We start from the raw sequence: 24980 nt of genomic DNA, 5'->3' as shown, positions 1-24980 counted from the left end.
CTTGTTAAATGCCATGATCTTTCTTTATTGCATTGACTGATTGGGGGGGGGCGGTGAACTCTCGTGTTAATTTCTACATTTTACAGCTCATTTTCCGCTGAAAAAACACTTAGACACAGCTGCAGTCATGCACACTATGGAATTTTAAACCACTAACAAACACTATATTTTAGCTAACAATCAAGACTTCCATGATAGTCGTACATGCGAATGTTCAAATTGATTGAGTAGCCTTTGTTAAAACAAGTCTTCATGCATAGTTTACGCTGTACAACTATGTTATTTCCTTTATCCTTTTTGAAGACAAAATAACTGTGAAATTTCAGACATGAAAACGTTTTTCCAAGCAGGAAGCATCATAATTATTTAAACTCAGTGTCTCATCCCGTGTTTGAGGAGAATAATTGACGATGGGTGTTATTTGCGCACGCACCAGCAGGTGGCTCACGTGAGTCAACTGTAATGACAAAAATATGGACAGTACGCCAATAAACTTATTTTTGTTTATTGTTAAGATTTACATTCTTTATATACACAAACTGTAAATGCCAACTTTAATGTCCCCAAGCAGAAACTTAAATTATATTTAGGCCTCAACGTCTAATAAAAATGACATCTAGTCAAGAATAGCTAGTTTGATATTGCTTGTTAATGTTCTACTGAGCCTCTTCTGTTTTTTCTTATTATGGTAAATTTATATCTTCTTGTTCGCTTATTATTACTTGCTGATGTAATAACTCTGCAGTGTACTTTGGTTTGGTATTTTACTGTAGGAATACCAAAAATGTTGTGGTCATTTAGCTTATTCTTGTATTTTGAAGTTGCATTATCTAAAAAAAAACGTATTTCTACGAATTACACAAATTACACTTAAAGCAAAACAATTTAATAAATCAAATAACAAATCAAAAAAGCACACAAAACAACTGTGTACAAACCACAGACTGTATAAAAACAGGTACAAACCATAGACTGTGGGTACAAACAAGCAGCAATCTGGTTTATGAGAAATGCGCAGTTCACCTTCTGCGCATATGGCACGTCATGCGCTCCCAGCAGTCTTTGCGGTTGCTGTCGATTGGTGGAATTTGAAATATAAGCGACGGTTTGGATGACGGGGCGGCACGAATAAACACAGCCGCGGAGTTTAAACCAATATAATACACATTATCCACTCACAGCCCTGTAAGTCAACCAAATTTACTAGTTTTAATGAGCATGTTTTACTGTCCTGTTCTTGTTTGTATGTTTGTCAGTTCGGGTGGGTGTTAATGTCATTTATTTGTGTGTCAGATCGACTTATGAATCATGTAAAATTGTGTAACGTAATTGTCATTTCAAACGAACACAGGATTATACTATTGACAAAATGCTCAAATATATAGGACCTGTATTATTACCATCAGATGTGATTAAAGGGTTGTTATAGTTATTCTCGGTAAATCAGAGGCTGTTATTTCATCCAGCTTTTTTATGTCTTCGGGTTAGTGTCTTCTCATTTGTTTTTATTTATTTATTTTTTAGAGCAGTATGATGGAGTCAGGGCTAAAGGATGATACGGCAAGACTAGAAACGATAGCCGTGGAAGATTTAAGAAGAAATCTGTCCTCAGATTTCAGTGATTGTTCAGATTTCCAGGTAAGATGACAGCGGACCATGAAGAATGCTACAGGAAAAAGTGTGATTTTAACATTGTGATCAATGAAATAATCAACAGAAATGTTTTGGGCCCTGATGTTTCTCTTTGAAGGACCCGTCTGACCTGGAGAAGGAACACCTGAAGGTGTATCTTAGGATAAGACCATTTTCATCATCTGAGATTGAGAATGGAGAATCACAGGTAAAAAGAATGAATTAATAGTTCAGGGATTCTGCACACATTGAAGCACCCTAAAATACAGACTCTCATGTAGAACTTCTTTGTATAGGGTCAGGAAAAAATATTTTAAAGGGAAAATGCCCATGAAAATCAGCTTCAAATATTGTCTCTAAATAAAATAAGTGTGTGCCATCTCTCTGTGTTTTTGAAGGACTGTGTGGCCATTCAGCCTCCAGAGACTGTGCTTCTCAAAGCTCCACGATCATCTCTTTCTGCCAGGCTCAGTGATAAATCAGTGCCAGTTACAGCCCAACGTTTCCAGTTCTCTCAGGCAAGCAGACCCATCAGCACAAACCAAATAGATTGTGACTGATTACGTGAGCCAGTAATTTTTCCTATCTAATCATTCTGAAGAATCTTCAAATTTGTCTTTGGAAATACTGTTTGAGGTCAAATGTTGTGCTCTGTCTTGAGTCATGCACACAGCCCTGTCACGATAACAACTTTTTGCTTTGCGATATATTGCCCCAGAAATAATTGCGATAAGCGATAATACAGTCATTTTAAAGACCATTTTATGCCACTAAATATATAATCATAATGTAACAGCATAATAATGCAAGAAGGCCTAAATACTTCCAAATGACTGCAAGATTTTACATTTTTAAGAATATTAGATCATGGAATTTAAGTATCAAAATACTAGATACCTTTAAAAACCTAAATAAATAGTAAATGAAAAATTTCTAACAAAAAGCCCAAAGTAACAAGTAGAAAAAAGAAAAATGCACAAAGAACATTGTTTTACCCTGTCCTTCTTTTCTCTTTAAATTAAGGGTGCACACTATTGCTGAAAAACACAATCACTACTCAGCAGTCAGATGTCCATATGCACAAAGGCACAGGTCCCTAAACAAGATCATATCCGCAGATTAATTTTTTTTTTTTTTTTTTTTTTTGAATTAGCACCTCATGACTATACCATGTTGTGTACAAGAAGATGCAAAAGACATAGGCGCAAGTGGAATGTACAAAACATAGTGATATTAATTAATAAATGTAAAATGAATTAGTAAAATGTGTAATGTAAATATAATAATTGGCGATATATTGCATCACCAAAAATTATTGACATCCATATCATGTACATATATTGCACGGTAAGTCGATATATTGATTATTGTGACAGGCCTACATGCACATATCTTGGTTTTGTATGAAAGATTATTCACAAAGTGATATTAACATTGTGGTATTTTTAGGTTTATGGTCCAGACACTACCCAGAAGGAGATGTTTGATGGCACAGTGAAGGGTCTTGTGAGGGATGTGCTAGAGGGACAGAACTCTCTGGTCTTTACATACGGTATCACCAATGCAGGGAAGACCTTCACTTTTTTAGGTTTGGATATTTGGTTTTTCTTATTGTATTGATGGACTGGATTATTTTCTGCTGTAATTGACATAATGCCACAAATGTTGTCAATAGAGCTTAAAAGTCAATGTGTTAATACGGTACTCCAAAAGACCAAAATGCATTTTAATTTGAGCAAGAAGCAAAAGTTGTTTCCGAAGCAAAAAGATTTTATGTTTCAAGGTAAGTAAATTCATAATTAAGATGTATTTACAAAATACAAAGCTTGAAAATCCATACTGTGGCGACTTTAACAGTGACTGGCTTTTTTGTAAATACTCATTCAAGAATTATATCCTGATGGTGTTTTGATGTATTAGGTTCGGATACTGATCCAGGCATCTTGCCTCGTTCCCTCAACATGATCTTCAGTAGTCTGGATGGTCGCATCTTCACCCAGATGTGCCTAAAACCACAGAGGTGCCGGGATTTCATCCGGCTCACCAAAGATCAGCAAATTGAGGAAGCAGCTGGCAAACGCAACCTGCTAAAGCTTTTTAAAGAGGTACTGTAGGTCCAGAGCTGGGTTTATTAATTTTACAAATTGTGGTCCGTCATGGATTCCAAATAACATGACAAAATTGAAGTTAGTAACATAATCCATTATATTACACATTTAAGGTAATATAATAAGACCACTTTTTGATTACTTTTTGACCTATCTTTTTTTTCTTTTCTTTTTTTTTTTTTTACATTTGATTTAAATAGGATAATATGTACCATATATTATATTACATCAAGGTTTTCCAAACTGGGTTTGTGAAGGAACTGCAGGGGGTTTATGAGTTTAAACGTACAGTATGGGATTCTTGGCTACCAGGGGTCACTCAATCAAAATAATAACATAAGACGTACTTTGATGATGTCGGGAAAGAGCGTAGGCTCATGGGAGTTGTTATTCATTGGAACACGTGCTCTGTCGCTCCCTATCATTCCTCACTCATTCTAACCTAGTTTTTTTGACAATCACGTCTTTTCGAACGGAGAGATATATTAATTATGAGACCCCTATCAAATCAATATTCCATCTAGCTAGTAGTAAAATATGTAAAAAAAAAAAAAAAAAAACACGGTCGCCTTTCGTTAATAATTACGTGAACTGCATTTGAAGCTACTTTATCCAGCTAGATATAGAACAAATGTAGATTTGCATTATACTATACATGAGAGCTAGTCCATCTGCGTTTTACACAAGACATCATCGTTTCACAAAATATACGGATAGATACAGTTAGCTGAATGGATGCATACCTGTTTATCAGAATGCAAGCGAGTTCGGCATCTCTCTGTAGTCTCAGCTTGTCACGAAACTGTATTTTGGAAATGCAGCTCCAATATTTACCCGTGTCTTGTTTCTTATCTTGTCCCAAAACCTTCTCGGGTCATTTATTCCACCCGTACGTTTGTGCTTCACAGAACGTGCAGGCAAAGCATAATCATGATCCATAACGAAGTTATTGATTGAGGTATAAATATTCTTCTTAGTCTCGTCTTTGCTTCTGTTCACATAATGTAAGTACACAACTAAAATATATATATAACATAGATATAGTGATTTCTGCTATTTTTAAAGAAAAAAAAGCTAATAATTTATTAAATCATAAAAATGTTTTATTTATTTATTTTTTACTAATCAAAATTAAACACTTAAAACAATGAAATATTTGCTTACCTACATGAACCAACATGAGAGAACCATTGACATGCAAATGTGCTACTTTATTATTTAAAATATTTATTTTAAAATCTCAGGGGTACTTCAAATAAAAATTTAATGGGTGAAAGAGGATCAGATAACAAAAAAAAATGAATGGTTAATTTGTGCATTTTAATGTGTTTGAAAGACAAATGTCTTCCAAAGTAATACATGGTTAACCAATAGAATGATCATTCAAATAAAAAAAAATGTCTTTATCAGCAGTTGATGCAATGTTGAAACTCTTCTTAAACCTGAAGTGATTTTTGTAAATCCAGTGGTCAAAGGCAGTGTTGCCACCAGAACAAAACTACGACTTTCTGAATGTATATAAGCAGTAGGCTATTTTAGAAAGAACCATTTAAAAGATGAAAAAGAAGAGTTAGGGAGAATGTAATTTAATCTAATTACGGTACAAATATATACAATTTTTGTAATCAGTGTATGTCATGATTTGAAAAACTTCTGTTTTCAGGGGTGCTTCATATGACTCAATCTTTACTTTTTGTCTTCTCTTTAGACTGATGCACAGAAGAGTACATCTTGCCATAGCTCAAAGTCTGATCTTGAAGGTAAAGAGATTTATTTTTTTTATTTATTTTTTTTTTTTTTAATGAATTTGTTACACCTTTTGCTTGGCAGTCTGCTTATAAATTGTCTAGCTGACCCATAACTTTCTGGTTGCCTCTTAGATGGTTCCACTCTAAGTGATATAAGCTCTGCAGTGAATGAGAGGAGCTTAGCTGTGGATCTGGATATACACACCAAGTTTTCTATTTGGGTCTCATTTTGTGAGATCTACAATGAGAACATCCACGACTTGCTAGAACAGCATTCAAACAGTGCTTCAAGGAGAACAAACCTCCGTCTTTGTCAGGATGTCAAAGGAAACTCATTCATCAAAGGTAAGTGATCATCTGTTCCTGTAACTTACTATTTATTCTGTTATTAAACTGTTACAATGTGTTCATGAACCTGATAACAGATTATTTTATCTAAAGTGACTTCAAGTTATATATTTGATCAGTTCAGGCATTCGCTGAGAACCAAACCCATGACCTTGGTGTTGCTAGAACCATATGCCATTTGGGCTGGAAGAATTAGATTACACTGCAGTGTTTCTTCATTAAATAATTCAGAAGAGCATGTATTTAATTTGTAAATATTAAAGTGACTTCTGTCTTTTTTTTTATTTTTTGGGCTAATGTGTAGTAGCTAAAACTGGCCAGGTGCTGGTGCTACAGCAACAAGTAAAAATGTAGCAATGAGAGCATTTCCATGTGTTAAGAGCGATTCCATCAGTTAATATAAGGTGCTGAATCAGACTGTCTTTTGCTCATAAGTTTTTGTTTTCTAGATCTGAGATGGGTGCAGGTGAGCAGTGCTGATGAAGCCTTAAAAGTGATGAAACTGGGCAAAAGGAACCAGAGCATCTCCAGCACTAAACTCAACCTGCTCTCCAGCCGGAGGTACACTATATAAATTCTATAACTTCATGCTGCTTATCCATTTTAACACCGTGGGTGTTGTATGAATATATTATTCTTACTTGTCATCTTTGCCTGATTTTTAGCCACAGTATTTTCTCCATCCGGATCTTGAAGGTGGAAGATGTAGGAATACCCAGAGTGGAGTCAGTTAGCGAGTGAGTCTGTGTATCCTTATATGAGCTCTCTACAGGTTGTGTTGTGTTTCAGAATGGTTTGTAAAAGTATGTTCTCTGGTTCAAGGCTGGCGCTGTGTGATCTGGCCGGATCAGAGCGATGTGCTAAAACACAAAATATAGGTGAACGGCTGAAAGAGGCAGGAAACATCAACACCTCTCTACTCAGTCTGGGAAAATGCATCAATGCACTCAGAAATAACCAGCAGGCAAGGTATACAATATCTTTTTTTCTTTTCTATTAATTTTTCTGTTTATTTTTTTTTACTTTGTCCTCTAAACCCTTATTTTGTCCTTTCAGACAGCACGTTCCATTTAGAGAGAGTAAACTCACTCACTATCTGCAGGGATACTTTACCGGCCGGAGCAAAGCCTGTATGATTGTAAACATTAACCAGTGTGCCTCCATGTATGATGAGACGCTCAACGTGCTTAAGTTCTCTGCTGTAGCTCAAAAGGTGTGTAACCTCCTTATAAGTCTATGTCTCACTCCTAAAAGGGTAAGATCACTCAATAATGAAAATTGTCATCAATTACTCAACCTCATGCCATTCGTCTTTAAATATTTAATGTTACCTGAGATATTTTTAATGAAAGCGGAGTGATTTCTGTCCCTTGATTTGAAAATCTATTCCACCAAAACTTGATTAGCAGATATTCAGGTTGTACTATATATTCTAAATACTTTACTAAACACTTTCTTTAAAAGGTGCTCTTATGTGTTTTTGTTAATGCTCAACTGTAGTGGTAATTTTGTGGGTATGTGGGAAGAGAAATGCAAAATGTTTTTTTTTTTTTTTAAGCTGTGTTATGGAAAGTTCTGTGTTTTTCAGGTGGTGGTTCTCACCACTAAGAGCGTTCCAGTGGTGGTGAAAAGGAGTGCCAGAGAGGTTTCCTTCATTATCAACAACGTTGATCGACGAGAAATGCGGCGCAGCTCGCTGGTGCGATGGGATCCCAGCCTTGATGATGTCCAGGAAGATTCTGACACTGAGGAGGATGAAGAGGACAGTGAAATGGAGGACACCATTCTGGATGCTGAGGAAGAGGGGAAAGAGACTGTGCTGCTCGATAGAGGGGTTTATGAGGTGAGATCTGGCACCTTACACCAGAAGTCACATCTATAGTAATTTAAATTTTTGTCCTTATCCAAAGCTTTAAGTGTCAGACAACACACATTTTAGCTGTTTTACTGGTTTTTCATCCACTTAGGACACACATATATTGATGTGTGTTAATATTTTTATATCGTTACTGCATGTTTTTGTTTGCATAACACTGAGGTTTCTGCGTCAGCATGGCTGTTTTGTGTTTGTATGTAAAGGCCCAGCTGCAGTTTATAGAGGAGATTCAGCAGCAGTTGAGGAAGGAGAAAGCTGAACACTTAGCTCTCGAGGCACGTGTTCGAGATGAAGTTACAAAAGAATTCTCTGAGCTGATTTCGCAGATGCATGAAGATTACAGGTCAGAGATCACAGGCCCCGGTACTTAATTATGTGTAATTTAAGCAAATTACAGGTCATGCTATATGATGACCCAGACTGCTTTTCTTTTTGTTTTTCTATTTTAGTGAGCGCATATCTAGAGAGAGGGAACTGATTGAGGAACGCTGTGAAAGGAGACTGGAGATTCTTAAAAACCTGGTGGGAAAGACAGCTGTGGAGGACGACAGCATGAATTTGGCTGCGACCAAATCAGAGGTACAGATATACTCTAATTTTCAGAGCAGACATTCAGGTTGAACTATACTTTCTAAATAATTTTACTAAACATGTTCTTTAAAGGGTGATCTTATGTGCTTTTTTTTTTTTTTGTTAATGCTCAATTGTTGTGTGTGTGTGTGTGTGTGTGTGTGTGTGTAGGAAGAAAATAATGTCTTTCTAGACAGCATTCTTGACTCTATGAGCAGTAACCTGGCTGGAATCAAACAGGATGCCCAGACTGCCCAGTCCTGCTTGGTGACCTCTGATCCTGAAGTCTCCGTGACACTGCTAGACCTTGAGAAAAAGGTCACAGATCTTTCAGAACTGCTCCGTGAAACTCAGAATAAGCTGTCACTCAAGACAGAGGGTGAGAAACAGTAGCAGATTAGCAGACCCACAACAAATGTGAGCTTGGACCACAAAACCAGTCATAAGGGTCAATTTTTTTTTTTTTTTTTTAAATAGAGATTTATACATCATCTGAAAGCTGAGTAGATAAGCTTTCCATTGATGTATGGTTTATGATATGACAATATTTGGTCAAGATACAACTATTTGAAAATCTGGAATCTATGGGTGCAAAATAAAATTAGAATACTGAGAAAATTGCCTTTAAAGTTGTCCAAATGAAGTTATAAGAAATGCATATTATTAATCGAAGACCCAAGACCCGTTGTCCACTGAAGCTAAGCAGGGTTGAGTCTGGGCAGCACCTGGGTGGTAGACCTCCTGAGCTCCTGAACTAGTTTGAAAGAGGTGCTAGTGAGGCCCGCAGGGGGTGCTCACCCTGTGATCTGTGTGGGTCCTAGCGCTCCAGTGTAGTTATGGGGACTTTATACTGTCAACAAGCACCGTCCATCGGATGAGATGTTAAACCGAGGTCCTGACACTCTGTGGTCATTAAAAATCCCGGGATGTCTTTCGAAAAGAGCAGAGGTGTGACCTCAGCATCCTGGCTAAATTCGCCCATTGGCCTCTGACCATCATGGGCTCCCAACAATCCCCATATCCGCTGATTGGCTTCATCACGCTGTCTCCTCTCCACCAGTAAGCTGGTGTGTGGTGGGCGTTCTGGCGCACCATCACATCATCCAGGTGGATGCTGCACACTGGTGGTGGATGAGGAGATACCCCCTCACAATGTAAAGTGCTTTGAGAGCATAGAAAAGTGCTATATAAATGTAAGGAATTAATTAATTAATATCCCTAATGATTCTTGGCATAAAAGAATAATCTATTATTTTGACCCATGCACTGTTTTTTTTTTTTTTTGGCAATTTCTAAAAATATACCAAGTGACTTAAAACTGGTTTTGTGGTCAAGTTTCACAAATATTCAATAGCACATAAAAGTTTTGTGCATCCCCTCTCCCTTTGTTAATTTTATATACCCCCCGCCCCCCCAGTCTTAAAAGGTCATTTATTTTAGTTAATTTATTGGAGTTTTTTTATTTATATATAAGCATTAAAAATAGCAAAAATTAAACGGTAGAAAACAGTACACTGTTTAACCCCACTACACCCACCCCGGCCACCACACTAATGGTTCTCAAAAAAAAAAAAAAAACTCCAAAGTTGGCAGGTCTATTTCTTTAGCAAAAGAAAATGCTTTTTGTGAGACCAAAACATTTCCATGCAAAAGTCATGGAAATTCATTGGCCAGAAAATGTGGGAACCCCGTATTATGAGAGACCTATCCTTTTGCATTAGGACTATAACCACATATACTTAGTGCTCACACTCCACCTTACCAGGCTGCCTAATTGCTTTATCTAACACCAAGCCCCATACTCCCTCACAGAGCTGGAAACCCAGAGCAGACTGTCACATGAACTGGAGGAGGTGAAGAAGGTAAAACAGCCACTGTAAAAGGCTTCTGCTATTTTAACACACAGTATGAGGACCAGACTTACAGCATTTCTGCATAGGCAAGCTCCACTTTTGTTTTTTGTTTTCTTCAGAAACTAAAAATGTAGTTGAAGTTGTGGCTTATTCTTTTGACTATAGGCTCTGGAGAGCCACAAGCAAAGGGAATGGGAGCTGAGTGAAATGTGCAGACAAAAGGACGAGATGGTTTCCAAACTCCAGACAGCTCTTGACCAACATGTAGAAAACACAGCTCAGGATGTGAGTGTGAACAGAGAGAGATTTGATTTCAAATATGCATAATAATTGGATGGTCTCTGTTAGATTGTTGTTTTTTTTATGTTTAAGGCTGCATTTATTTGATCAAATAATCAGTAAAACAGTAATCTTGTAAAATATTACTATATAATCATTTTTGTCTTTAGTTTCACGTGATTCTTCAGAAATCATTCCAATACACTGATTCGGTACTAAAGAAACATTTCTGCACAGGTGTGCTGCTTAATATTTTTTTGTGGACTTTGATGCAGTCTTTGTTGGATAGAAATTATAAATGTATAACAGTCAGTTAATTTATGAATGAAAAAAAATGAACAATAGTGTAACAGTATTTTAACTGGTTATGGAAAATAATAATTTGCCTGTCATTGTAATCCTTTTTTAATCTATTTGGAGCTTGCTCATTGTCACTATAAACTCTTGTGTAGAAAAGATCTGTGTTCAAATTAAATTATTTTTTACACAAAACAAATAACATGACAGAATTATCTTTTGGGTGAACCTTGACCCTTTTTGTTCTTTTGTTTGGATTTCCAGAGGAATCAAATTGACTTCATCAAAAAGGAGATCATCCAGTTTAAATGCGATTGTACCTGCTCAGTGCAACAGCCTGACACCCGGACTGAAACCAGAAAGCGGCGTCAGGAAAGGGAGGAGCTTGATGGACAGCCCCCTCTCAAGAAAGGTACAGACTCCGCCCCAGGTGCTGAAAAGCTCCCAGCTTTTGTCACAACCAGAGGAGCTGGCCGAGAGAATCGGGTCAAAGGACGACGATACCTTCATGGTCGAAAAAGGCTCTCAAACATGAAGAAGTGATCGTTTTAAATATGTTTTTAAAAAAAAGTTGCCACTGTGCATACCACCTGTATCTCAAAGTACTTCTGTGAAGTGTACTGTTTTTATGAGCTCAACTGAATAAAGAAGTGTATTTATTTTACACATGGAGAACACTGCACACAATTAAACCAACTATAAGCTATAAAAGAATAAAAAAGGATGCTTGATTAAAGTATTAAAGCAGCCACCACACACAAGGTGCTTCACGAGTATGAATAGGAGGCTTTCAGGCTTAGTGATCCAAAAGTTAAATGCCCCTCTTTCATCTTCAGAATGAAATCAAATTGAAATACATTTGAAATTTGCCTGGTTGTACTGAACTAATTTAAATGTTGAAGCAATTTTTTAATTAAATCAATTGATATCAAACAAACACTCATAAATACTGTGTTATTGCATGTCGCACCGACAGATTATCAATATATAAAATCTATATATATCTGTTACATGTTTCTGAAGTTCTCCATTCTTTATAGGTCCTCTGGGGGACTCAAAAGATCAAGATGATGTTCCAGATAATGGATGTCAAGACTCCGCCCATCTTGAGGTCAAAGGTCAGCTGGAGTGTTGCCTTGCTGAATCCAAACAAAAAGACAAGCAGATCACAGATCTAGAGCAGGAGTGCCACACTTTAAAGATTTACATTCAGGATCTGAAGTCTAAACTGGAAGAAAGAGTTTCACAGGAACAAATTCTGCTAGAGAAGGTGCATCAGACATCCTTGGAAACTAAATCATTGGTAACGGCAGTGGATTGCAGCAACTTGAAGGTAGAAGCTGTGTCCAATTATAGCAACACTACAGATCATTTAAAAGTTTCTTCTCTAGAACTGGCTGCTGCCAAGTCACTAATGGCTAAGCAAGACCACGAACTTGGAGAGAAGAACAAACACATCTTGACTCTTGAACAGGAAATTACACTACTGCACCGGGAAGCAGAAACCTCCAGAAACACATTAGCTGACTATGATGACCTCAAAAAAGCCCACTCTGACCTGCAGACTGAGGTGACAACCCTTCGTGGGATCAAAGCTGAGCTAGAAGAGAAGGTCAGATGCCTTGAGAATGAGAAGAAAGAGAGAAACACAGCACAACTGTCTAAAGAGGAGGGACTTGAAGACAGAGAGGTTGGGCTGACAAACCCTAACACTCTTGAATCTAAAAACAGGGAGACCCAGAGCTCTGAAAAGGAAGCTGAACTGGCACAGAGGGAGAATGCCTTAGCATCAAAGGAGGCTCAGCTCTTAGTGCTTCAGAAGAAGCTGAAGGAAGCGCAGGAGTGTCTGGAGGAGGAGGAGACACAAGCTGTGCAGGAGGTGCGCAGGAGGGAAGCGGAGAGGAGGAGAGAGCTGCTGGCTGTGGCAGAGGAGGCCATCGCTCAGAAGGATGAAGAGCTACAGAAGAGACAAGAAGAGATCAACCGGTCAGTTATATTCCTCCTCAATTACATGACAGTTTCCTAAAACACAAGTTACATTAAACCACCAGCAAAAATCAGTTCAGTTTATTTTTGCATCATTGTCGTCACACACGTCAAACACATTCAATAATTTATTTTTTCATGTGTTTATATACACTATCATTCAGTGGTTGAAATAAATTAATACTTTTATTCAGCAAGTATACATTAAATTGATCAAAAGTGACATTATTTCAAGTAAAATTCGATGCATGGATTCCACAACAACATTAAGCAGCACAACTGTTTTCAACAGTAATAATGGTACATGTTTCTTGAGGGTTTTGACCCTTGATTTCTGAAGGGTCATTGTGACACTGACGACTGGAGTAATGGCTGGTGAAAATTAAACTATCGCAGGAACAAATTTCAATACATTTTCAAATATATTAAAATAGAAAACTGTTTTAATTGATAATAATATTTTGCAGTTTTACTGTTTTTAAATGGCTTGATGAGCATAAGGAACTTCTTAAATCTTAACCAACCCCAAACTTTAGAACATTAATGTATAAAATGTGTGTGAAATGGAAAAATGTACTATGTATTATCATTTTGTGTTTAGTCCATTCATTTGTACTTGAATGGCTGTTTAATGTTGATTCTTTGAAAAACAAAGCTTGTTTTTGGTCTTTGAAACTGACTTTAATGGTGTGAACAGGAGTATTGGCAACTTCACTATAAGCATTAATGATTTTCATGAAAGCATCAAACAGCTTGCAAAGTTTTATTACTTATTCACTGAAAGGAATTTTCTTGCTTTATTTCAAAGATATTGCACAAGATGACTGCTTTTGTTGGATTAATGATTATTCCACACAGAAAGACATTGATTTATTTTAGCAGCCTGGAAGGCGTTTTATTGTCTCTTCTTACTAAATAAGATATTAAAAATATCTGTAACTGAAATTGTGTGTAGTGCATTTTGTCAGAATAATGGGCTTTTAGCTAGTGGTTGACAAACATGGATTTGAAAATGAAGTGCATATTTGCTGAAGTGAAAAGAAAACTCATTTTATACACCATGTACTCAAACATCACTGGAAAAAGATCAATTTGGAACTGACAAAAGGTAAAGCTAAACACTTCTCTTAATTAACCAGGCAGACATGGTTTAATGTTGCAGATAATCTCAAATTTGCCCAAATACTGCCCAATTAATCAAACACCATTTATCAATACTTTTGCATCAGATTTACGGTTTCTTTATTTCCTTGGTATTCATTCTATGTGCATGTGATTTGTCATCACTCAGGTTAAAGGAGGAGATTAAAACTAGTGAGTGTAAGTTGAACAGTTTGACTGTTGATCTGCGCAGAAGGGAAGATGATTCATCTGATCTTCGGGAAAAACTCGGTGACTCAAAGAAACAGATTCAGCAGGTCCAGAAAGAGGTGAGAACTCACTCTGTTTCACACATTTACATTTATGCATTTAGCAGACGTTTTTATCCAAAGGGACTTACAGTGCATTGAGGCTATACAATTATTTTTTTTTACGAGTATGTGTGTTTCCTTGGAATTAAATTGAACTCGCAACCTTTTGTGATGCTGACGCAATGCTCTACCACTGAGCCACAGGAAAACTATACTCTATTGAGTCTGACTGCTGTTGACTTGTGCTAAAACTCCTTATGGCTTAGATCTCCTCCATGCGGGAATCTGAGAAATCTCTACGAATGAAGCTCAGTGATCTAGAAAAGACTAAAGCACAGCTCCAGAATGAGATCGCTAACAGGGACCGCGCCATCAACCAGCTGAAAGCTGTAAGCACCACCTAGCGATCAATAGCTAAAACCACAAAGAATGTGAACTAACCATTCATGTGATCTATTTATTTCCTCTATGTGTCTAAAACAGGAACGGTCTTCTGAATCGAAGTCAGATGAGAATCTGCTGCTGTATCAGAAAGCATGTAAAGGTAGACCGTATGTTGTTTAATTGTCTGCGTCTGCAAAAGCGTGTGCAGTAATGGGTGTCATTTATTGTCAAGTGTTTAATTAAATGCGTGGCAACAAACAGTAAAGCATGTTAATGTTTGTTGATGGTTTCCGTAGATTTGCAGGTCCGCGAGCGTGTTATTGAAGACATGCGTTTGGCTCTGACAGAACAGGAGGAAACACAGGCAGAGCTGGACCTGGAGCTGGACAACAGAGAGGCTCAGATAAATGAGCTCACTCAGGGTACAAGAGAATATTGCATTCATAATACTTTAATGTACTGTTTAGCATTTAATAGTAATAAAATGTGTGTGTGTAATGTGTGTGTGTGTGTGTGTATATATATATATATATATATATATATATATATATATATATATATATATATATATATATTTCCTGAAAGTGTTGCAGGGTGTTGCTGTCTAACATAATATAAATTGAAAAAAAATAATGCAAAATACGGTGTGTAACCAGTTTAAGTTTATTAGAAAAAACAATATTTGGTATCTCCCCATTATGCTTTATTCACTTTGTTCTGCAGCATGATTTGAGGGGATTTTTAAATATCATCTTGTTCTTTAAAGGGAATTTTTAAAAAATACTGTAAGATGGAGTTATTATTATTATTACTATTATTATTATTATTATTATTATTATTATTATAGTCACATATGTATTTATTTCTTAGTGACTTAATATAAGCACAGAATTTTGTGTTTCTTATTATTAAATCAACATTTTTTTGTTTTGTTTTAAAACCTTTAAAATTCCAAATCTTTATATTTGTGTTATTTATTACTTCTCCCTATTTATTTCCAGAATTGATGAGGTTGAGAGAATTGCAACCTGAACAGAAGAACAGAAGAGATTCCAGATCAATCTCTGATGACGTTTTTCAGGCCAGACAACAGATCACTCAGGCCCAGGAGAGCTTAAAGGTCTGTTGGCCATATGTATTCTTTCTTTATTTTCAACTGGATAAGAAATGCATGTTCACTGTCTTTGTTTGGTTCTTCGGGGTTCATGTTTGTAGCTGGCCAATGAAAAGCACCAGGCAGAGCGTAAGAAGTGGATGGAGGATAAGTTGGTTCTGATTGGTCAGGCTAAAGAGGCTGAGGAGAGAAGGAACCAGGATATGAGGCGATATGCTGATGATCGAGAACGGCATGCTCGCCAACAGGCCGAAATGGTAAATAGCAGCGTGTTTTCAGACACTAAATATATTTTTAGTTAAAGAGAGTATGACTGTTGATTTGTGTCAATTAGGAGTCTCTTACTGCACGTCTTGCTGCTCGTGAGGAAGAGATGGAAAGCTGGAGAAAAGAGAGAGACACACTTGTCTCTGCTCTGGAGGTTCAGCTGAAAAAGCTTATCATGTCCAATACAGAGAAAGACCAACAGATCAAGATCCTACAGTCCAGAAATACATCCCAAACACCAGAGGTCAGTCTAGTGTCTGTCACAAACTCTTTCTGTTCATGCTACACTACCTTCTAGAAAATACCATTTTAATGATCAAGTGACAGTAAAGCCATTTAAAAATTGTCAAATAAATGCTGTTCTTTTGAACTTTCTATTTATCAAAGTATCGTGAAAAAAAAGTATCACTGTTTCCACAAAAATATTAAGGAGGACAACCATTTTCAACATTCATGCAACCATTGATCATAGTAAGAAATGTTTCTTGACCATTAAATCATGATCAGGTAATCAGATTCAAACCTAACTGAATCCAGTAGATGCATCAACCAATCATTGCACGGGGTAGGCAATAAACAAGATATATCAATTTTGGTTGATAACTATTATCATAATATTAATGTAATAATGCAACTTTCATATATCTGTTCAGTGTGTATTTTTTTTAAATGTGTAAGATTATTTGAGATTAAAGCATTTTTAATTCACTCAGTGGGAGTACAGGTGCATTTTGGAAAGTGTGATACCAGTGTCGTCATTGTTCAGTGGCAGTGAATATTTGATTCTGATTGGTTGACAGACATTCTAAGGGTTAATTTCATCTTAAATTGTTTACTGCATTAGTGTCAAATTAGCAGACCTTCAAAGAGCCATACAGCTCCTTTGAAGCCAAGTAAATCTAATAAAAAGGACATAGAATTCAGTAATTGCTTTTAGCTGACTGGGACCACTGTCCAGCTGAAAAATATATTATAGTGATGGAGATCTAGTAATGTTGCCGGTGTGACTAGAAGACATATGTGTCACGTATACACGCAGATTCCTATTGTCAACAATAGTCTTGTTTATGCAAATATACATTAATTTTAAACCATGCACATTAAATAGCTGTATTACCACCTGGTGGTTTGTTGTGTTGTTCTACTCCTTCCTTCATCAATCTTACCCTACATGAACATTTTGTCCCTGTCTCAGGAGGTCACTGAGGACAGCAGGACCGAGGCACTGCAGGCAGAGCTGGCTGCAAAGGAGACAGAGATCCAGAAACTAAATGAACAGCTCCGTGTCAGCATCATGGATAGCAGCCTTCTCAGAAACTCATCTACCCAGGTTTGACAAACATGTTTTATTACTGCCATTCACCCGTTAACTTTGATGATTCATTAGAATCCACATATGACAAATAATCGCTGTCAAAAGAAAAATATCATAATTTGAAATCCCTTTACTCTGAATGTTCTCAAAAAGCTTTTTGGCATTTGTCCTAAACTCACTGCTGAGCGGCCTTGTCCTTCAAACGGTTTTTAAAAAATGTATATATATATCTCATTTTATATATACCTGAGCTGAGTTCTCTGTATACTAGGAGAAACTGCTAGTCCTGAATGGAGCTTTTATATAGATTCTATTATATTTGGTAGAATAGCCATTTATTTATTTCCAAAGAATTCCCCACACTGCCTGTTTTGTACACATGCATTCATTCAGTTCTTATTATTTATTTGTACCAACCTGATGTGATGTGTGTTGTTCATTAAATTGAGTTTCTAATTAGATGTTGCGTGAGGAATGTTGATTGACTGTCTCTAAATTGCTGTGCTAGACAATGGAAGCAGAAATATCTGACATGAAGCCTCTGAACACCAGTACACTTAAACGCACAAGCAGAGCCAGAGGATCTGTCACCAGTCAGGTAAAACAGAAATGCGTATTATTTATTTATCATTTAATTGTAAAAATGTCAATTAATTTCTGTTGGTTGCTTATAATTATATTATTTTAGTTTTGTGCACTAGTAGATTCAACACATGAGTGCATATTCGTCTCTCTTAGTTTTGAACGATCTGTCAGTAACAATAGAAAACAACACAAGGGAAAGTTGTTATGCTGACACTAATGGTATAATGAATTAATGATTTAGATGATTATTAATGTATTAATATATTATCGTTCATGGTTGATTCATTTTAATTCCTATTACATTAATGTTTGTTTAGACCACAGTAATTTAAAATTGATTAATTATATATATTAGTATGTGAAAGAATGTTTATATACTAGAAGTGTAATGGTACATGTACATAATGGTACGTACTGAAATTCTTCATTTTTTTTAAGGTTCGATATGAACAAATACAACATTGTTTCAGTGTTAATTTCATTAATGAAGACGACGACGAAAAATATTCGTTAACGAAATGTTTTATGTGACGGAGACGAGACATTGACGAGCTAAAAATAAAATCTGATGACAAAATTATGACAAAATTTATGCCGCATTTTCGTTAACTAGATGAGACTGGACTCTAATGTTATTTGAGGACTACCGGACATTCAAAATGCATCCTATAAGCCAGGGTTATTTAAATCTTTCCCTGGAGGGCCAATGCACTGCAGAGTTTAGCTCCAACCCGAAAAAGCCATTTGTTCAGAATACCACTGTTTTATAAAAACGAAAAAGTAGTCCCACCCCCCGAGCTGTACCGAAACCATACTGAACCAACATGTTTACAGTTTAAAATGTTGGGGTCAGTAGGATTGCTTCTGTCTAATCTCTAGTATTTTACAGTTGTGGAACCTCTTGACTATGAGAAGGATTTGTTGCATTTGCTGATTTTTTTTTTTTTATCTACTTTATGAATATATGCACATTATTTCTCAGTCCACTGATTATCATAATCACATTAATAATAATTATCTTCATATCACAGATTTCATCCGGTAGTTTTCCGCTGGTGCTAGATTCGTCAGAGATCTCCACGGAAACAGGCAGACGTTCCAGATTTCCACGGCCCGAGCTGGAAATTTCCTTCAGCCCTCTGCAGCCGGATCGGTTCGCTCTAAAGCGGCAGGGTGAAGACTCTGCCGTTACTGTAAAAATCTCCCGACCCACACGCAAGAGGAAGAGCGGAGAGATGGAGAAGGTGAGAAATGAAATGAATGGAGGGGGGTTTAGAAGATGGTTCTCAATTCACACAAGTTCGAATCGAGTGCTGTGACTGGAATGACCTTCAGTCATCTTGTGCTTGAACTGTTTGTCTAATATTTTCCATTTCTAGCCTTAGAATCATGGGAAATTGAGTAGAATGTTAGTTCAGATTAATCACACAGTGTTCAGTCCTTTTCCTCCCCTTTAGTTGATTAATAAAAAAAATATTATTGATATTCCTCATAAAACCAGCAGACCATCTGCTGCTGACCTAATCTGCACAGCCAGCAGCCCTTTAATTGTTCTCATTAGGCATTAACAAGGCTCTAATTTTCTTCACTTATGCTTAACGATCAGTGTTATTTGTGCAAAAATAGCAGTCCTATTAAGCATGTAGTTCTGTGTGTGAGAATAAGTGTGTGTGTGTGTGTGGTTAAGCATCCCTTGGCCTAACACACTCTTCTCCAGGCAACATAAAAACTTGTGCACACTTGTTTTGGGAGCAATAACAATAATTTTAGAATACACAGTGACAGTAGGTTTATAGATTTCTTAAACCTGTCTATGGAAATTTAATCAAAGGGATGCACAAATTCAAATCTACCATAAATGCAGACTACATAGGGTGTTAACATTTTAATCTTTTACGCTTTATAAAGGTAGCTATGCACTTAAAGAGTCTCTAGTCGGGGTAGGTCATGCTATTCTCTCCAAACAGCAGCACTGTGAAGGTGTTATTTTGCACACCAAAAAAATGCTTTCCACTAAGTGCTCTTTATTGACAAAGAATCGTGTGCTCTCTTGCTGGTTGTCCCTGGCAACAGAGTCACGCTTCCACATGCTTTGTAGCTGCTAATTGTTGGAGACTTTTGTAATTGAATGAATGCAACAAACTATTTTTAATGGCACTTCTGTTCGCTTGAAGAGGAAAGGAGGCAGGAGCAGCGTGGTGAAAAAGAAAGCTTTCTCTGAACCCAGTGCTCAGGTACCCTCTTCCTGTCTAATCCTCCCACAGCTCTTCCACGTTCAGGACTCCTAATGGTCTGGACTCTCAGACACTCAGGGTCATGACTTCATTTCCTGAAGTTATCCCACTGAGCTGGATATTGGATGCATAAATCCATAAATTGTGAAATTACTTTTTTTTTTTTTGGCCCCCTCTGTTTTTTTTTATTTCACACTAAATCAATTAAATGTTCCATTAATTAAGTTAATGGCAAAGTTTGTCCTTAAAATCAACATGAAACCCAAATGGACTCTTTACTTTCTTAAAGAAATAGAAGTTTTAATTTCTTACTTAATTTCTTACCAAACTTTCACAGCAATCACAGCAATACTAAATAACAAGAGATGTGAGTTTTGAGTTTAACCCTTGGGATACATCATGATGCTCTCCTCAAAAGGTGGACGCAGTTTTCAGACGGGAAGTCCTTCACAATCCATTGCGAACTGAAATTAGGACTGGCTCTATCCTAAATCTAAATTTCCCACTTATTTGCAATCCAGTTTATTCCTTTTGGGTAAAATCTATTTCATTCTAATTGAAAATTCTTTTTTACTCTGAAATGTGTCCCATTACGAAAGGAAATGCATATGCTGTTTCATGTTGACTTTAAAGGCTCTTTTTTAGCTTCCAAACTCATTTACTAAAAGCAGAACATGACCTAGCCTAGGCCTCTTTGATCAAAGTAACTTTAAAGTCTAAAAATAAAGAAATAAAATCCTACAAATTGGCTTATTAACCCTTTAAAGTCCCTAATAAAGTTTTGGTGACCATTTCATCCAGGCCATTTGTTTAGAGTTCCTGATGGTGGAAATACAGCTCATAAGCATTATCCCACAAGCCTTTGATGCATCAAAGAAATAATAACCTTTCTATCAAGGTGGGTGTGTAAATGGAATGGGTTTTTCTATATGTTTTTACAGATCCATTAGGGTGATATTTCATGTAAGAGCCATCCATGCCCTCAGTGCCAGGGCATTTATTTTTACATGATGCATAAACGACAAAGGCTTTGGGAAATAATGCTCTGTAGAATTTAAAATACACCCATAATTCATCATTCACTCATCAAATCCTCAAGATCACGACTTTTCACATTTAATTGGAGGAAATTATTGTGATCCTGCAATCCATTCACCCTCAACACCTCTGAGTTATTGTAATTACACTTTCCCATTTCATGGCAGGGAAACACCAGCACCTGATTGCAGAACAAGCCATCATTCTTGATCTCTCATGCGTACGATTGAACGGTGAACGATTTGGCAGTTTCCTGGAAGCCAGGGCATTAGTCTTCCTTTAATGCGAGCTTGCAAGTCAGAGAGTGGCATAGTATCTCACCTCCCAACACTGGAAACAGCAGGTGACAGGTGTGACAGACAGAGATCCGCCCCTGTCCACCCTGTTTAGACTGGCGGGGGTTACGAGTGTGGCATTGGCTGTCACATGCAATGTCACAGATGTGATCTTGTTGTCTAGAGAGAGAGATCGCGACAGGAAGGGAGTGATAGAGTGAAAACACAGACAGGTTGGTGAGAGAGAGACAAGAAGAAACTGAAAATGATGAGTCACTGGAGAGACTAAGAACTCTTTCAGACTGAATCATTTATTTATTCTGCAGATTTGATTTTTTTTTTCATGTATTATTTGTTTGTGTGTGTGTGTGTGTGTGTGTGTGTATAGAGAGAGAGCGATTGAGAGGGATATGGCAGATGCTCTGTTGTCTTATTAATGATGATTTAATGTACTGCACTAGATCTGTCAACTAATCCTCAGGGGTTTGTGCTCTCTTGAGTGTCAAGAAATGAACCAGCACTGTTTTCAGCTGACCTGAAACCGATTTATGTTTTGTTCGGATTAAAGATTCAGATCAGAGAGTCAGACACTCAGTACTGCTGTCAGTGTTTCTTCTTCATATGCATTTAACATATAATTAGCAATTCTACGATTGCTTGTTGGTCAGAATGAAAGCAGATTTTCTGTTAACCACTGCGTCTGGGTAACTGTTCTTTTCCTTTTCTAGTTGATCATCATAAAATCCATCACATCTTATCTGACCAATCACAGCAAAGCATTCAGATTCTACAAAGGCCTGTTTCACTGTCTGCAGTGTGTGAACTGCATATGTTCATTTTTGGCAACCATATTATTACTTGGTTATAGCATTCATGCTAAACTCTTATTTACATGCAGCAATTGGCATACAAATCCTTTTATTCAGTAAATCTGAATGAATTAAAACAATTTAAGCACTTTATAGCTACACTTTGGTGTTTAGGTCCAAAGTAGACTTGTTACCATACAAAAGTTTGGGGATTGGTTAGATTTTTTTATTTTTTTATATATATAAAGAAGTATCTTACGCTAACAAAGGCTGCATGTAAAATGCAATTTGTTTGTCATTTGTGTCACATTATCTTCAGAAATCATTGTAATAAGCTGATTAGATACTCAAAAAAACATTAATTTGAATTATCAATGTTGAAAACATTTGTGAAACATTGCGAGAGGTTTTTCTGGGTAATGGAAAGAAAAGCATTTATTTACAAACATTGGTAACATTATAAATGTCTTTACTGTCACTTTTTGACAGTTTAATTATTCTCTGCTGAATGAAAGTATTAATTTCTTTTTTTTTTTTTAAATGACCCCAAACATTTAGATTTCATGCTAGTCAATTTGTTTTGCATTCTATATGCCTCAATTCCAATAACAATTTTTTTACATAAAATAATAGGCTTTTAGATACATTTTCAATATTGATGTAGGTCTGTTACACTACAGTAGGACTGTTAGTATGAAAGCACAATGCAAACCTGTTGTTGTAGCTGTTGCTTTGCACACACTTTGCAGAAAGAAACAGGCCTAAAAGAAACCAAAGCATTAATGTTAGCCTTCTGATTTTCTGAAATATTTGTTTACTCTTGCACTTTGTCATTCCTCAGGAAGGGGTGGAAAGTGAGAACGTCAGGAATACAAGGAGTAGAATGACTCCTCGTCTAACGCCTCATCAGGAAGAGGTGAGTATAACCACATTCTAATACTCAAGTAAATGTATTTAAAAAAAAATCATAAGGAAATCGATCTCACAGGTTGATACTGAAATTCAGGTTTAGATTAATTAAGAGATACAATAAGTTAGAAATGAGGTGGAAGAAGGAGGTATAGACAGCGGAGGAATTAAGCAAGAGAAAATGGCTCACTGAGTCACTGCATCTCTCACACACACACACACACACACTAAAAGACTGTGATTGAGAGAGTTGTAAATCCTGATCGTAGCAGTGAGTGATGAGCACTGTTCTCATTCCTCTCAGCCCTCTTATGCCCAGGAGTCAAACCAAAAAGGAAAAAAAGACAAAACCATCCAGAAGATTGGAGACTTTCTTCAGGGCTCTCCTACCTTCCTTGGAAGTAAAGGTCTGGGGGAAAAAAAAACATTTCCATCATTACCCTTTTGCTAATTCCTAGACTTTTTTCAGATTTGGCCATCTTATTTCGGACAATCACATGCTTTCTCTGTTTCAGCAAAGAGGATCATGGGATTGATGAGCAGAAAGTCCCCTGATGGTGGGTCTCTAAAACTCAAATCCAAACGTGACAAACAAAAACATGACAGACCAGATATCTCCTCCCCATTGGACATACCAGCCCATCAGGTACTGTACTGCTTAACTTACACTCTTGTTCAAAATCTTGTGGTCTGTACAAGGCTGCATTTATTTTTTGAAAAAAAAAACAATAATGTGAAATATTACAATTCAAAATAAGTGTTTTGTATTGTAATATATTTAACAATTATTTATTCCTGTGATTGCAAAGGTTACATTTTCAGCAGCCATTACTCCAGTCTTCGTTAACATGATTCTGATGTGTTGATTGGGTGCTTAAGAAACATTTCTTCTTATTATCAATGTGGAACAGGGTTTTTCTTTTTTTTTCTTTTTTTCTTTTTTAGGATTCTTTGATAAATAAAAGTTCAAAAGAACAGCATTTATTCAAAGCAGTTTCCAAACACTCAATTTAATCCTTATTAAAGGATTCTGGTCTTTAAAAGAAAAAAAACTCTTACTGACCCCAGACTTTTGAAAAGTAGTCTACTTTACGCTGTCAGTCTGTACAATGAACTTCATCCTAAAATGACATTTAACATTCTTAGTGACAGTTGACATTTGACATTTCTTGTAGATCATTGGCCGGAATCCAGAGGAGAAAGAAAGTGAAAACCTTACCAAGAAACGTCTTCGCACCAGAATTGTGAAATAAGCTGGAGGGAAATGTATTTTGTATTCTGTATTTTATGTTTTGTTTTTTTTTCTTTTTGTATTTTAAATCAACTGCATTTTTTTTATTTTAATTTTAATCTGATGCACATTTAAAATATCTATTATGTATTAGTTAAATTCTCTTTTTACTTTTTAGCAAATATAGCACATAATATATTATCCTGCAAGTGAACTTACACTATAGGGCAAGTTGAGATGATGGACAGTTTTCATAACTCATGTATGGAAGAATGAACATTTTAGCTGCTCAAGTTAGAATATAAATTCATAAATCACTACTGCACATTTCTGACACAAGCTGTACATTTAAATGACGGTTATTCGTTTACATTGTGCTTATGCTGCCCTGTATTTAAACACAGATCTGTTGTGTCCCACTAACCACTTTCTACTTTTCAAGATATAAAAATGCGCGCACACAAATATAGCACAAATTAAAAGTTTATGGGTTATTGTGATTTGTAATTTTTCTTCCCACTCGTCAGCGTTCTTTTGTTCCTGTGTGTATCACCCTGTCACAAAACATTAATGTGTGCCATTCACATGATAAAGACTCTCCATTACCACGTCAGTAAAACTGTGTGCCAGATGCCAAATGACACCCAAAGGACTATTCATTTTAATTACTGAACAAATGCTTATGTAACAGAAGGGTAATTGAATTTCCC

General features: G+C 36.5%; 1 protein-coding gene across 3 annotated transcripts; it reads left to right on the top strand.

Annotated features, from left to right (window-relative positions):
* Positions 1-1020: 1020 nt before the first annotated feature.
* LOC127976458 (kinesin-like protein KIF20B) lies at positions 1021-24770 on the top strand. 3 transcript variants are annotated; one of them, XM_052580886.1, is made up of 35 exons: positions 1021-1185; positions 1525-1638; positions 1751-1840; positions 2031-2150; positions 3082-3220; positions 3553-3737; positions 5449-5500; positions 5621-5833; positions 6286-6397; positions 6502-6573; positions 6659-6805; positions 6893-7049; positions 7425-7679; positions 7916-8055; positions 8162-8291; positions 8454-8661; positions 10095-10144; positions 10301-10420; positions 10976-11123; positions 11752-12697; positions 13989-14127; positions 14376-14498; positions 14593-14653; positions 14790-14915; positions 15495-15613; positions 15709-15864; positions 15942-16118; positions 17070-17204; positions 17698-17787; positions 18806-19018; positions 19949-20008; positions 22972-23046; positions 23344-23446; positions 23555-23685; positions 24215-24770. In XM_052580886.1, the coding sequence occupies exons 2-35, from the start codon at positions 1531-1533 to the stop codon at positions 24290-24292; spliced, it is 5178 nt and encodes a 1725-aa protein (XP_052436846.1). In that variant the 5' UTR covers positions 1021-1185; positions 1525-1530; the 3' UTR covers positions 24293-24770. The 3 variants fall into 3 exon arrangements, with proteins under 3 accessions (XP_052436846.1, XP_052436848.1, XP_052436847.1); XM_052580887.1 differs by lacking the exon at positions 1021-1185 and adding an exon at positions 1217-1261; XM_052580888.1 differs by lacking the exon at positions 19949-20008.
* The last annotated feature ends 210 nt before the right edge of the window (positions 24771-24980 follow it).

The sequence above is a fragment of the Carassius gibelio genome, chromosome B17, assembly GCF_023724105.1.
Source record: "Carassius gibelio isolate Cgi1373 ecotype wild population from Czech Republic chromosome B17, carGib1.2-hapl.c, whole genome shotgun sequence".
Lineage (NCBI taxonomy): Eukaryota > Metazoa > Chordata > Actinopteri > Cypriniformes > Cyprinidae > Carassius > Carassius gibelio.
The sequence above is the reverse complement of the archived record's forward strand: the minus strand, read 5'-3'. Positions and strand labels throughout refer to the sequence as shown.

What these genes read in the sequence shown, in the direction of transcription:
- LOC127976458 (XM_052580886.1), top strand. Translation starts at nt 1,531, where the DNA reads ATGATGGAGTCAGGGCTAAAGGATGATACGGCAAGACTAGAAACGATA. An exon ending in GAAGACCTTCACTTTTTTAG is followed by an intron (nt 3,221 to 3,552) that starts GTTTGGATATTT and finishes TTGATGTATTAG; the next exon opens with GTTCGGATACTGATCCAGGC. An exon ending in TGGCTGCGACCAAATCAGAG is followed by an intron (nt 8,292 to 8,453) that starts GTACAGATATAC and finishes GTGTGTGTGTAG; the next exon opens with GAAGAAAATAATGTCTTTCT.